The sequence below is a fragment of the Argentina silus genome (assembly GCF_951799395.1).
Source record: "Argentina silus genome assembly, chromosome: 10".
NCBI classification, from domain to species: domain Eukaryota; kingdom Metazoa; phylum Chordata; class Actinopteri; order Argentiniformes; family Argentinidae; genus Argentina; species Argentina silus.
Window position 1 is genome coordinate 6712326 of NC_139664.1, and position 14958 is coordinate 6727283.

General features: G+C 42.6%; 4 protein-coding genes across 6 annotated transcripts in view; 2 read left to right on the forward strand and 2 right to left on the reverse strand.

Annotated features, from left to right (window-relative positions):
- cblc (Cbl proto-oncogene C, E3 ubiquitin protein ligase) overlaps positions 1–1358 on the forward strand; it is an 11108-nt gene extending 9750 nt beyond the window's left edge. For all 3 annotated transcript variants that reach the window (XM_083679678.1, XM_083679680.1, XM_083679679.1), the window contains 2 exons: positions 1–26; positions 334–1358. The exon at positions 1–26 is cut by the window's left edge and continues 30 nt beyond it. In XM_083679678.1, coding sequence (XP_083535804.1) covers positions 1–26; positions 334–467 — 160 coding nt within the window. In that variant the 3' untranslated portion in view covers positions 468–1358. The remainder of the gene's footprint in view (positions 27–333) is intronic.
- Positions 1359–1619: 261 nt separating this feature from the next.
- On the reverse strand, positions 1620–3906 carry LOC310811014 (trypsin-like; the record flags this gene model as incomplete). Its single annotated transcript, XM_083678983.1, has 6 exons — positions 1620–1772; positions 2085–2221; positions 2524–2687; positions 3048–3146; positions 3412–3568; positions 3867–3906. The coding sequence occupies 6 exons, from the start codon at positions 3904–3906 to the stop codon at positions 1620–1622; spliced, it is 750 nt and encodes a 249-aa protein (XP_083535109.1).
- Positions 3907–5327: 1421 nt separating this feature from the next.
- LOC310811013 (serine protease 1-like) lies at positions 5328–7347 on the forward strand (the record flags this gene model as incomplete). The annotated part of the gene is made up of 5 exons (XM_083678982.1): positions 5328–5367; positions 5631–5784; positions 5961–6220; positions 6528–6664; positions 7198–7347. 5 exons carry the CDS (start codon positions 5328–5330, stop codon positions 7345–7347), a joined length of 741 nt encoding a protein of 246 aa, XP_083535108.1.
- Positions 7348–11603: 4256 nt separating this feature from the next.
- On the reverse strand, positions 11604–13349 carry LOC310811015 (trypsin-1-like). The gene is made up of 6 exons (XM_083678984.1): positions 13283–13349; positions 12780–12930; positions 12405–12655; positions 12082–12215; positions 11836–11937; positions 11604–11675 (listed from the first exon to the last, which is right to left on the reverse strand). Exons 1-6 carry the CDS (start codon positions 13320–13322, stop codon positions 11628–11630), a joined length of 726 nt encoding a protein of 241 aa, XP_083535110.1. The 5' UTR covers positions 13323–13349; the 3' UTR covers positions 11604–11627.
- Positions 13350–14958: the final 1609 nt, after the last annotated feature.

A 14958-nucleotide genomic window follows, 5' to 3' on the forward strand; every position in this document is an offset into this window, starting at 1 on the left:
CTCTTCCCCCCAGTCCTGTGGAGAGGGTGAGTAGCAGAGAGATGCTATAGAATGGGCAGTAATGGAGGGTTATTGAATATCATGAACTACTCTGCATGGCCGACTGCTGTAACTTATTTGAGGGACACACAGTATACTGTATGTACACAGACACAGAACACACGTAGTGTTATACTCTGTAACAGAGTTGAATTTCACACAGAGGGAGTTACAACCCTACCTAGCCTGTCTTATCTGTGTGTCTTATCTGTGTGTCTTATCTGTGTGTGTCTCTCTCTCTCTCTCTCTCTCTCTCTCTCTCCCTCTCTCTCTCTCCCTCCCTCTCTCTCTCAGGTGGAGTCACCTGGTTAGGACCCTCGAAGACTCGAACGCAGAAGAGGCAGCAAAAAGAGAGGAATAAAAGGACGGCAGAGCTCAGAAACGACGAGTACAGACAGAGAGAGATGGAGAGAACCATGTCAACCTGACAGAAATGACGTGTACAGACAGAGGGAGATGGAGAGAACCATGTCATCCTGACAGAAATGACGTGTACAGACAGAGAGAGATGGAGAGAACCATGTCATCCTGACAGAAATGACGTGTACAGACAGAGTGAGATGGAGAGAACCATGTCAAACTGACAGAAATGACGTGTACAGACAGAGAGAGATGGAGAGAACCATGTCAAACTGACAGTAGGAGGGAAGACAGGCAATTCACAACTCACTGTGGAACTGACAGGAAAAAAGACTCTGAAATTAAATCAAGTTGAAGTTGACGGCGCAAGTGAAGAGATGTCAGTGTTCTATGAATGGGAAAGCTACTGTCGTTATAATGTGTGCATCATTGTGGATGGAGAGTGCCCCAAATTGATCCACTAAAAACTCATCAAGGTGAATGAGAGGGATGAAGAAGACTGCACATGGCTCACTGAGGCCCCCTATGGCATGCTATTGTAACTGGAAAGTTTTGATGGAAGATACATCGCCATTTACTCATTGAAGTGCCGTTCTAACACTGTGCTTTACATTTATTCATTTAGTATACCAATATTTGCATATTCAGAGCAAATGACTATACATTAAAGGTGATATTTGTCGATATGTTCGGTAGGCCGATATGGCTGTCATAAAGTCAATGGGAAACATAAGCAGTCTTGATATGGACATACATTAATTAAAAACATGCTACCTCATAAGTTTACCCCATCTGTAAAACATACTGACAATGTAGGTGTTTATTCATGACTATACGTTACAGTATAACTCTATCCCAAATGTGTGCCATCTCACACAGACATGTTTTATATTGAGATGATTGTATTTAATATGAAAAATAAAAACCTGTAACTCAAATAAACCTTTTCCACCTCTGACAACCACCTCTGACAACTTTCGAATATTTGTTTGTTATTGTCCATGCTGTTTGTATGGGCGGAATTGTACCTAAATTTGCTTTGATAGAAGTTTCATTCCCAGACACATGGATAGTGTTGTAACCTGAGGATTTATTCTGTGTTTTACAGGGTTATAGTCTGTGCTGATTCCACTTCAGGGACACACAGAAAGTGAGGGAGAGAGAGAGAGAAGGAGGATGAATTGGTGGGATCCTAGAGGTGTAGGCTACAGCCAGCTGTACTATGCGTTGGCCGCCAGGGTTGTTTCGATCCAGTAGCCGAACTGGCACACTTTGACGTAGACGCCGGGGTAGTTGGGCTCAGCGCAGCCCTGACCCCAGGACACCAGGCCGTGCAGCACCCCGGAGCACACCAGAGGACTGCCAGAGTCTCCCTGAGAGAGAGAGAGAGAGACAGAGAGAGAGAGAGAGAGAGAGACACACACAGATAAGACACACAGATAAGACAGGCTGTGTGGGTGTGGGGGGGGGGGGGGGGTTCAATTCCTATACTACAGAAAGAAAACAATCATCATCTGAAAACAAAGGGGGCGGGGACTCAAAAAAGATAATTATAGATACATGTAGGTAGCAGACACCAATCACAGTAGGACTTGGGGGGAGCGAGAGATAGGCAGACAGAAGCTAATGAAACATCAGATGTCCTTGTATGGTGTTCTAATAAGAGAGTATGAGGGGTGACATACGTTGCATGAGTCTCTGCCTCCTTCCATGAAACCGGCACACACCATCCTGGGTGAGATCATATCAGGGTAGGCTTTCATACAGGTCGCCTCGTCTATGATGGGCAAATCCAGACACTGCAGATGCACGGGCATATATACTGTAGGGAAGCACAAGACAGGGAGGCGCCCTTTAAGATACCTGCTCCTTTTGACAAGAGGACTTTCAAACGGGTTGACACTGAGGGTGTGCCTTGTGCGAATCAAGTTTGTGTGGGTATAGTTTGTGAATATAATGTCCGTTTACAGGATGTAGAATTTGCTTTACTGTCACTCTCAACCTCTCTAGGTAAAGTTTGCTCGGGTAAACGTTTGTATGTCGATTGGTAACATGTGTATGGATAAGGTCTGTATTGGTAAAGTAAAGTTTGTATGGGTCTAGCTTTTCCCCTGTTCCTCTCACCCTCCCCTCCTAAGTCGGTGTTTCCCCAGCCGGACACGTGGCAGGATTGGCCTGCAACCGGGCATGAAGTGGGCATGACGACAGGCTGCACCGCGTGGGTGATCTCCACTGGATGGAAGAGCTTGATAAGCATTATGTCGTAGTCCAGAGTCTGGTAGTCATAACTACAGAGGGAACAGGAAACGAGGCATTTGAGTGCACAACATACAAACAGAAATATTGCCTGACAAATGGGCTGCATGATAGCTGATCCTGCGTGAGTAAAAGTAGTATTTCTTCACATGTTATAGGCTCCTCATTATAGAACAGAGACATATGGTATATGTCTACATGTGGGGTGTAGCAATATTCTTGCTGTCACCTATCCAGTCCTTCAGATCAGTCAGCACCAGGCAGTGTGACTTGGGGCATGTCTTAGTATTTTGTAAATAAAATGTTGGCTACTTTAAATGATCAGGACAGAGTGAGGAGACAGGATTGTATAACACAAACCAGTATAAGGGGGAATGGGGGGTATATCTTACCTGGGATGCCAGATGATGTTCTCGGTCTTCATGAGCTGCTCAGTGCCCTCAAACTCACGCATGTCGTGATCTCCCAGGATGATCTGCATGGCATAGGGGCTGAGATAGAGTGTGTGTGTGTGTGTGTGTGTGTGTGTGTGTGTGTGTGTGTGTGTGTGTGTGTGTGTGTGTGTGTGTGTGTGTGTGTGTGTGTGTGTGTGTGTGTGTAGTGGGGGGGGGGCAGACATTGCCATTGTTTTAAACTTAATACTGAAATAAAAGTCTCCTTGTCTTGTACCACAGAATGTGTTCATCTCCTGTAGGTCCATATCAGCTACCTCATCCATTAACCAACCAACCAACCCTCTCTTCACCCAATACTCACTTGTACCAGCAGTGGGCAACAGACATCACCCACTGGTCGTTGATGAGCACACCTCCGCAGAAGTGGTAGCCATAGTTGAGAGAGGCCATGTAAGGTCGGGAATGAGCGGCACACTCTGCCCCCCCGATGATCCTGCCATCCTCACGGGGCAATGCCGCTGTAGTAGACAGACACACACACACACACACACACACACACACACACACACACACACACACACACATACACACACACAGGAGGGTTAATCACCTTTTTGAGTGTTAATCAACTTGTGTTCCAGCCCAGCACCAACCCACCTGAGGAAACCTGCCTGCTGCTTAAGAAAACAAATGTTGAAAGCTGTCGTAAACTGCATGTTAGATGAATAACATAAAATGTATCATCATTTTACATTTTTAAAACTGGCAAATGAAACGCATTGGTAGTGAATGTATTGTATATATTTCTCTATTTACCAGTAGCTCCCACCAACAGTAGCAGAGCGAACAAACTCATGGTGTCCAGGAGTACTCTGACTGATGAAAGACACCTGGACACACACTGGCTTGAATTTATACCCCACCAGCTCTACCCCCCACTGTCATCACTCCAACTCTAGGACCCCATCCTCACCTCATTCTGCCCTGCCCCTTTTCCCTTATCTGCCCAGCCTGTCCCACCGACACTTACCCCAACTACCTCAGACACACAAACACCTTGCCAAGGGACACCCTGTCAGTGGCAAAACTCTCTCACAGGCTGACACATATCTGCATTCACACAGCTGATCATTAACCAGTGGCTAGTCTCAGAGAGCTGGTAAACAGAACATACTTGCAGCAAACACTTTTCCTCTTGGGTTGGTATGTCACACAATTTAGAATCAGTAAAGAATTTAGTTTTCCAATCATCCTAATGAATGAATGAGTCAATGACTATTTTATTTTCATGTCCAGTCGCATTCACACACAACACATCCCTCACAGGATTATGTAGAAATATTGAACAAAACATAATACAAATCACACAAATCAATACAATTGATCATTGCAGTGACCAATGCACTGTCACTCCGAGAGGAGCAAGAGGAAAACATTTAAAATAATGCTGCAATTAAAATAATTCTCATTCTACAACAACATATCACCTATGAATATATGATTCTAATTCATGCACTGTGTGAAACATTGCACCTGTTCTTTCTCAATACCTATCTCTGATACTATTCTCCAGTGTCCTTGGTTTGCCCTTGGATAAAGATCAAGAGGTGTGTGAGAAAAACAACCACCTGTTCTCTGCATGAGGTTACGAGAGATCTCTCACGAGAGATATACCACTTGTGTATTCTATAAATAATGTTGTACAATATACACTCGCATCACACTCTCCTTTGTATGGTTGGTAGCTTTGTGCAGTATAGGTTACTTTTCCGAATTGGTCTTGTGCTATCTGTGGTATAGAAAAAGCTACCAGTTTAAAGACAATTAAAACGGTTCTACAAATGACATATGGCAAAGGAAAAGAACAAAGAAAATGAAGAAAAAAAAAGTTCTGGCAAATAGTGAATCTTTCTGTGTCCCAGGACTCCCAAGGCTGGAACTGTGTGAAATGACTTATTATTGAAATCTTTATTCTTTGAAAGAACACAAAATAACTCAAAAGGTTGGACAGAACCAAGAGCGAGTTGGATGGGATGCAGACACATCACTTTTGTGCTTGGGGCGGTGCTTGGAGCATTGGACAGGGGAGACGGGGGGGGGGGGGGGGGGGGGGGGGGTAGTAGTCTGGTCTGGGGGGGTTTGGGGTGGGGACAGGAGGGATAGTAGGGGCATGAGGGGAGGGGAGACAGGTAGGTGAGATAAAGGGGGAGGTATAAATGTGGTGAACTGCACAGTGCACATGTCCAGTCGAAGTGGATGACTTGAGTCAGCAGTAGGATGATTGGCCTGATTGTACTCGCACTCCTGGGTGCTGCAGGTAACTCTCTCACTCACACACACACACACACACACACACACACACACACACACACACACACACACACACACACACACAGGCTACAGGTGATACAGTATGCTCTTATATTTTTCCTCTCTCTCTCTCTCTCTCTCTCTCTCTCTCTCTCTCCTCTTTTCCGCTTTCCCTCCTCTCTCCACCCCCCCCCTCTCTCTCTCTACTCTCATCCCCTTCCATCCCTCAATCCCTCTCTCCATCTCTCTCTCTCTCTCTCTCTCCCTCAGCTGCAGCTCCTCTGGATGACAAGATTGTGGGGGGTTATGAGTGTACGGCTCACTCCCAGCCCTGGCAGGCTTCCCTGAATATCGGCTACCACTTCTGTGGCGGCGCCCTCATCAACGACCAGTGGATAGTCTCTGCCGCCCACTGCTGGCAGAAGTGAGTATTGCATGGTCACAGCCAGAGTGGTATATTTGGCACTTTCCCAATCCTGTAGAAAACAAATAACAAAAAGGAAGGGAAGCACTGCTGGGATACAATTATCTTAGTACATAGAAGGGGCTCTTTGGTAATGGGTTTTATTGGTCATCACAAAACCCCCCTCCCTTTCTCAGCCCCTATTCTCAGCTCGCCATCCTTGGGGACCACCACATTTGGGTGCACGAGGGCACGGAGCAGATCATGTCTGTGGACGCCATCTACTGGCACCAGAGCTACAACTACCAGACCCTGGACCACGACATCATGCTGATGAAGCTGGCCCACCCAGTCACCGTCAATAAGTTTGTCACACCCATCGCCCTGCCCAAGGCCTGTGCCAACGCCGGGGACAAGTGTGTGGTGTCTGGATGGGGGAACATCTACACCGACTCTGGTATGGATGGTTGGATGGATGGATGGATGGATGGATGGATGGATGGATGGATGGTTGGATGGATGGTTGGATGGATGGATGGATGGATGGATGGATGGATGGATGGATGGATGGATGGATGGATGGATGGATGGATGGATGGATGGATGGATGGATGGATGGATGGATATAGTATACACTGGGATGAGATGGGATTAAATGGATGGGAATAGGAGTTGTGTTACGTACGGCATTTACCACGAAAACTATTCATCCTCTCTCTCTTTCTTTCTCTCCTTTCCCTCTCTCCATCTCCCTGCCTGTCTAGTCTTCAACCCATTTAACCTGCAGTGTGTGGACATTCCCATTCTCTCCGAAGAGGACTGCGAGAACTCCTATCCAGGCCAAATCTCTAGCACCATGGTGTGTGCCGGTTTCCTGGAGGGAGGCAAGGATGCCTGTCAGGTACGCAGAACAGCCCCTTCTACCACATTATTGCACAAGTTGTACAGCACTTGCGCAACTAGATACAGTATAGCCATGCAGTTTTGTCTAGATTAGAAAGAATAATTCTGAGCATCCGTCAAACGGATATGCAATATGATTGTCTCGTCATGGGTCATTGTCATTACAGGCCACATGCCTGGTGACACTCTAACTCAGTGGTCTGACTGATGTTGAATACTTAGTATGGCTGATTCAATGTGTACAAGAATAGCAAGATAATATGAGAGTAGCACTTGAACAGCCTAAAAAAAACACCTGCATTGCAAGTGATTGTGTGAACATGGTTTTGTAATATGGCCAAAGTTATTCTTCATCACACAGCATTCTGATAATGCAACATTTAAGCTACAGTATATGTCCTTACAAACAAACTGTCTCAGAATGAGAACTTGTCATCACATACAACATAGGCCCTACCTCAAATTGTGTGTCTTCTCTTCTCCTCCCCCCTTTCTTCTCTCCCTGCTTTTCTGTCTCTCTCTCTCTCCCAGGGTGACTCTGGCGGTCCCCTGGTGTGTAACGGGGAGCTGCAGGGCATCGTGTCGTGGGGATACGGCTGTGCCCAGCCCGACTACCCCGGTGTCTACACCAAGATCTGCGCCCTGCTGCCCTGGATCAACGAGATCCTCAACAACTACTAGTCTGTACCATCCTTATCAGTGAACGCCTGTGTGAGTGTGTGTGTGTGATAGAGAGAGAGAGAGAGAGAGAGAGAGAGAGAGAGAGAGAGAATCGCTGAGTGCATCTTCCCCACTTATGCAAGGATATCCTGAGGACTTCTGGTGAATAAAATTACATTTTTGCCTCCAGAAACAATGAATTCTTTTTGGTTACCATAACTTCTGTATTGGCATTAATCACAACAATGAACAAACACTCCATGCACAATTCTAGATTAATCAGCGAAGATATATTGTACATAATGACCACATAATTCCTGTAGGAAATTAGATTTTAAGTTTTTAGGTACATTGCTAATGTTGTATGACTATGCAAAATAGAGACTGTGTGCAGTAATTCACAAAAACAAAAAAAAGCATAGCAATACACTAAAACAAAATATAAATTAAAACATTAAAATGTCTTTACTTACTGTAGTATTATATTAACAATCAATGAAAAATTGATTTATATATTGACTGTATATTTTAGGTCACTAGTTGGTACGGTATACCCAACATAATATGCCTAGATGCAAGAAAAGAAATTAACTGAATTATGATAGTATATTCTCAGTAGCCGGAAAGTTAAGTATATACAGTACCAGATGCATCAGACATCATTCTACATATTGTTTTTATATTTGCATATAAAAAAGAAAAAACGAAAAGGAAAACAAACTGCCCCAGTCACCATGTCAAGTTCAAGGTGTGACTCAATTTTTTGGATCATCATAAGTCTGCTTTATATGCCTGCTGCCACCAGCACTGCTTTAGCGTCCTGTGTCATCTCCTTTATTCCCTCATGCAGAAGATGTGAGTCTGATTTAACCACGTCCACTGTCAGTACGGACTCTGCAGCAATGGATATTTTTGGCACCATTGTTGATGGTGTAAAAGGTCTTTTCCAGAGAGGCGAGTCTTTTATCACTGTTGGGCGCACAGACTCTATCCTTCTGCTGAGCAACATTAGAGACCCAGAGGCCTCTGAGAGTGGGGTTAGCGTGTCTGAGATGGAAATTTGGTCCACGGCACAAAGGCTATACAAGAGTCTGCAGCATAAGTTGAGCGGTTTTCGGTGCATAAAAAGCCCAAAACCCAAGTAGCTATGTTAACGCAGGCCAAGAAAAGCGTGAGCCAGATCCTGGTTGTAGTTCAGAATTAAATATCCAAGTCAGACCTGTTGAATAGGACTGGGGAGCTGGGTTATATAGCTTCGTGGGAACTCTGCTGGAGAAAGTAGAGACGGTTCACTGTGAATCTCAGTGCCAGGTTTAGCATTTTAGCTTGCTAACACAGCTAATGAGATCATTAACAGCTACACTGTCTGGCTGCCAGGGCCATAAATCAACAGGCTGTCAACCAGCCCTCCTCTTGTTGACGTTCACACGTCCACCAGTCTCCAACAATAAAGAGGCAAAAAGTTTGACGTTCAGCTCAGCTCTCCATCTTAAAAAGTGGTGGACTCATATAGGAATAAGAATATAAATTCTAAATGTTGCATATTTAGCAGTATAATCATTTATTTGTATGCTCACTTGACAAATAACACAGATCACTTCCGGTTTTAAAAAATACACGTTTTCTGATAACTCGTAAGAAAATACATAACAGAAAAAGCTAACTATGACTCAAATAATGAAGTACTGACTATATTTTGTCAGTATATATTGAGGGTGATTCAGCTTGACAATATATTGCTATGTCTCCTTGTTCGCAATGACCACCTACATGGACATAATGCTCACACACAGGCATAGCATGTGTTGACAACCTGTTTGGGTACCACTCAAAATAATAGCTTCCTACATGTCTATGTTGCTGATATATTCAATAAAAGACAACATTATAAGCCGCATTTTTTCTGTCTATTTTTCTTATTGATAATATAAGATCTTTGTATTACTGCTCAGACATTGTTATTATAGTTGTTTGTTATTCACTATTATAAGTTGTTGTGTTCAAATCAAGCATTCAACCATACATGTAACATGTTTACCTTTTGATATATCCACATTTATATAAGAACAGTCAAAAGCAGGCGGAAATGGCCCCTAGCGGGTATCATTGGATGCCTGGATCAGAGTTCGTAAATAACCTCTAACCTCTAAATAACTGGAATGCCTAAAGATATTTACTTCAAACTTTTACTATGTGTTGACAACATGTTTCGGTACCACTCAAAATAATATTTAGCTACCTACATGTCTATGTTGGTGGTATATTCAATAAAATACACAACATCATAAAGAGTTTTTGCTTTTTTTGTCATTTGATAATATAAGATATTTGTGCCTCCATCGATCAAAAGAGAGACAGTCACTCGAGAAGATTGTGACCAGATCAAGGCAGTGTTCAAGCGCTCTGACCTTACCAAGACGAGCAAGATATTGACAAGCAACTTTTGACAGCTTCAGTGTTTAAATTTCTCCCCTGGCCATTAGATAATAATTATTGTTATGAGTATTATGATGATTATTATCCACTGGCCATTAGTCATGATTTAGAGGCATTTAATTCAGAGGCATTTCCATTTTTGATTTGTGCTGAGGGATATTTGGTTAGGGAAAGGGGTGAGAAAGTGAGCACCATCTTCCATCACCTAACTGATGGTCTGTGCTAACAGTGTACTGTAAATGTCAGGTTATTCATATGGGATTTATGATATATGGGCCACCTGACAGACAGCTGTGCAGTTCGACTTAAAGTGTCCTGCTTGAACAAATGCAAGCTTCATGAACAACATTGTGATGAGTCTAGTTATGAAATTGTATCAACCTACTGTAAGAATAAAAACAGGTCCTTATTTGAGGTAATTCACTCAACTTGACAATATATATGAGGCAATTACCAAAGGTAACGAAGTTTTAACATGAGTAATTACAGTGTTACTACACAGGTATAGGGGCAATGTAATGACAAATGTTGCATAAAAAGTCATGTTTTCTATATTATGTGGATGTAAAAAGAGCCCCCATAACAAATAAATAGAATAGAGATAGAAATAGAATGACTATGGAGATAGATTAGTGCTTTTATAATTGTAAATATATCGAGTAGAACTCACCAATGATTCAGAACAAATTCTAGAGTCATGTTTAATTAGTAAAACAATAGTGTTACGAGTTGTAGTGATGAGTGAGAGTATGTAGTATACACTACACACACACCTTATTGAGTAATGTTGTGGAAGTACAGAGGAATATATAAATAGTGCCCTATTGAATGAGAAGATGGACCAGCAAAACATTGTGTAAGCCTACAGTATGTGTTTTTACATACTGTACGAGTACACATGTGCTGCAACCTTGGGTCTGTTCAATATCTGTAGACTTTTCCAGGAGAACACCCGCCATAATAAGAAACATACAGCTTTGACATGCTGTAGTCATGTAAGATCCATGGCATGGACGAGACCAGAACATCTGTTACTCCTGACTGAAACTCAAAAAGGTCTCTGTCATACATCTACCACCCTAAACCTATTCTTCTGTGCTGTTGTTTTTACTAAGGTGATATAAAATATCAGACGTATTCTTGACATTGAATGAAATTCAACTTAATTTGACAATAATCAAAAACAGGAACAAAGTTATTTCTTCTGCATGTTGGGTTTGATAAAAACTTGAGGACCTTTTATAGTATTTAAGATACTGTATGCACTAACATGGAAACAAAATGAATGATCAAGTTGTTGTCGATCAGCAAAACCTGTCCCAATGGCAAGACATACTCTGTTAAATTACATATCATAAAATATTCTTGGATAGTTCCTTTGTAACCTCTGATGTCAGTAGGGTCTTTATTAACTTCACCAAGAAGTCCAAAAAAAATGTTCTAAAACAGTCATTCAGTTACCTGGCTCAGTGGATTAAATCATGTAAATTAAATATTATGAATCACCTAATCTTGTCGTCCTTTGGCTGTTTGTCTCTCCACTGACCAGTGAGGTCACCCTGGAACTGGGGTGGCTTGTCTAATGGTGAATATACACTCAATGTCAAATGTTCCTCAAACATTCATGTTTTCGATGCAGCAGTAGGTGCATGTAAAAAGAGCCCTTGAAACATAGAAATAGAATATGTCCCCTACAGTACATTCCTATTCTTCTAGTGATTTAGACTCAAAAGACACAAAATGTTAGTTTGAGATGTTTTATTTGTCATAGGGTTTTCATCTCCAGTACAAAAGGTGGAAGTTGGACTGCACAGGATGTTGACGAGTTGTCCGACTGTGCTGAAGGTACGATGCTGACATCAGACTTAGTTGTTGGCCATGGTGCTGGTGAGCCAGTCGTTGAAGATGCAAACCTAGAAGTGGGAAAAGGGAGACATTAGTGGCCAAACCCAGTAGGACATGATGTAAGAACCTTCCATTTGATCTAAGTCTCCTAATTTTCAAGGAAACAATGTGATAGCGATCTGACTTTATTCCAAAAACCCCCAACATGAAATCTCTTTTCAGTCTCACCTTGGCGTAGACACCGGGGTTACCAGGCTCGGCACAGCCGTAGCCCCAGGACACAACACCCTGCAGCTCACCGTTGCACACCACGGGGCCACCGGAGTCACCCTGAGAGAGAGAGAGATGAAGTAGTGATATTAGATTGGGTTATTCAATTTCAATATGAACATCTAAACAACTGACAACTGAAGTGCTGATGTTGCGATGGATCATAGACTTCATATAAAGTCATCACTGTGGTCACATGTGTACCTGGCAAGAGTCCTTGCCTCCCTCCAGGTATCCAGCGCAGAACATGGCGTCGGTGATCATGCCAGGGTAGGCGTTGTCACAGACGTTGGAGGACAGGGTGGGGATTTCCAGGCACTGCAGCCTGTCACCACTGACTATTAACAGAGAGAAAGGGAGGGATGGATGGACAGAGGGGGAAGAAGGAAGACAGAGAGTAATGGTTAGATATATTGACACTATGTTTGTAAAGGTAACTGACAATCCCTGTCATCTCTCTACATACTCATTAATCATGAAGATGATCTGTTGCCACATGTAACCTTTGACCCTTGTGCTGTACTCACCGGAGCTCATGGTGTTGCCCCAGCCAGAGACTGTGCACATGGTACCAGTGGGGGCACAGCTGGTGGGCAGAGCCACGGTCTGCACGTTGCGGTTGAGGGTGGCGGGCTTGCTCAGCTTGATCAGCATGATGTCGTTGTTAATGTTCCAGGAGCTGTACCGGGGGTGACGGATCACACGGGAAGAAGAGATGAACTGCTCGGTACCCTCTCTCACCGTGATGTCATGTTCGCCAAGACGAACCTGCACACGGCTTTGGGTGCAACATTGAGAGAGACGGAGGGAGTGAAAAGTGAGGGAAAGGGGTTAGAAGGTGTGCGCCAATGGTCAGTGCTTACGGTGTAAAATGTCAGGTTATTCATATGGGATTTACTTACGACTGGTAGCAGTGAGCAGCAGACACAACCCAGTCCTCGCTCACCAGGGAGCCTCCACAGAAGTGGTACCCAACGTTCAGGGACACGGTGTGGGGCTGAGAGTTGGCCTCGCACTCATAACCTCCGACGATCTTGTCGTCCTCCGTGGCAACTGACGATATAGAGAGAAGGCACAAAGCTCTTCTTTTACGACAAGTCCTTTTGGCTATGTTCTTTCTCTTAGCTTTCTACACAGATAGAAATTACTTTCTTCACCTTTTGACAAGGTTAAAAAAAGAATGATGATGTCAATATCAAAATTCCAAGCACCAAATGTTATTATTTTTGTGATAAGTTACAGTAGATCCAAGGATTTAATTAATGTTTGCTACAGTCAGCAAGTTCAAAACAATTGCACGATTTGTATTTGCTATCGCAGCATTTTTATCCAAATCAATTCCTGAAAGAACTAATTATTCAAAGAGGAAAATGTCACCACCAAATCTACAGGCTCTAATACTCACAAGCGGCTCCGATGAGCAGAACGAAGACCAGAGAAATCATGGTTGCTGTGTGTTCCTGTCGATGATAGGGGTTCACCTGCACCCCTGGTTTATATCCACCATGAGAAAAGCCGCCCCATTTCCAGGGTGACCTTATTGGTCAGTGGAGAGCCAATCAGCCAAAAGACGATAAGATGAGGCGATTCATAATATTTCATTTACATGATTTATTCCACTGAGCAAGGTAACTGAATGAATGTTTTGGAACTTTTTTGTTTTGGACTTCTTTGTGAAGTTAATCAAGACCCTACTGACATGATATCAGAAGTTACAAAGGAACTATCCAAGGATATTTTATGATAATTGTGTCATTTCACAGAGTATGTCTTGCCATTGAGACAGGGTTTGTTGATAGACGTCAACTTGATCATGCATTTTGACTCCATGTTAGTGCATACAGTATCCTATATACTATAAAATGCCCTCAAGTTTTTATCAAGCCCAACGTGCAGAAGAAATAACTTTGTTCCTGTTTTTGATTATTGTCAAATTAAGTTGAATTTCATTCAATGTCAAGAAAACGTCTGATATTTTATATCACCTTAGTAAAAACAACAGCACAGAAGAATAGGTTTAGGGTGGTAGATGTATGACAGAGACCTTTTTGAGTTTCAGTCAGGAGTAACAGATGTTCTGGTCTCATCCATGCCATGGATCTTACATGACTACAGCATTTTAAAGCGGTATGTTTCTTATCATGGAGGGTGTTCTCCTGGAAAAGTCTACAGATATAGAAGAGACCCAAGGTTGTAGCACATGTGAACTTGTACAGTATGTAAAAACACATACTGTAGGCTTTCCACAATGTTTTGCTGGTCCATCTTCTCATTCAATAGGGCACAAATTATATATTCCTCTGTACTTCCACAACATTACTCAATAAGGTGTGTGTGTACTGTATACTACATACTCTCACTCATCACTACAACTCGTAACACTACTGTTTTCCTAATTAAACATGACTCTAGAAATTGTTCTGAATCTTTGGTGAGTTCTACTCGATATATTTACAATAATAAAGGCACTAATCTATCTCCATAGTCATTCTATTTCTATCTCTATTCTATTTATTTGTTATGGGGGCTCTTTTTACATACACATAACATAGAAAACATGACTGTTTATGCAACATTTGACATTACGTTGCCCCTAAACCTTTGTAGTAACGCTGTAATTACTCAAGTTAAAACATTGTTACATTTGGTAATTGCCTGGTATATATTGTAGAATAGAGTGAATTACCTCAAAGAAGGAACAGAACATTCTTAAAGTAGATTGATGCAATGTTATTACTAGACTTATAACAGTGTTGTTACGTGGGTTTAGCTTGTGCATTGTCCCCTGCCTCTCTATCCTGCCATCCCTCCCTGTCTTATACCTCACATGGCATGACAAGATAAAGCCATGTTAGCTCATCAACTAGGTATAGGTACAGCAGTTCACCAGCTTGATAAACTTATAGCAAGCAAACATTCCTGCTGCTAGATGTTGGCAGGTTTCAGCCCAGGAGATTCTTTCTGGATATGAATACACTCTTTAGCAGTCAATATCAGGTTGGCTTTGATTTTTGCGAGTTGTGTAAATTGTCAAGTGTGATCAAGCTTCTGAAAATCTACATTAATGAAAACTGGTAAAAC

What these genes read in the sequence shown, in the direction of transcription:
- LOC310811015 (XM_083678984.1), bottom strand. Translation starts at nt 13,322, where the DNA reads ATGATTTCTCTGGTCTTCGTTCTGCTCATCGGAGCCGCTT. An exon ending in GCTGCTCACTGCTACCAGTC is followed by an intron (nt 12,656 to 12,779) that starts GTAAGTAAATCC and finishes TTGCACCCAAAG; the next exon opens with CCGTGTGCAGGTTCGTCTTG. An exon ending in GAGGCAAGGACTCTTGCCAG is followed by an intron (nt 11,938 to 12,081) that starts GTACACATGTGA and finishes TCTCTCTCTCAG; the next exon opens with GGTGACTCCGGTGGCCCCGT.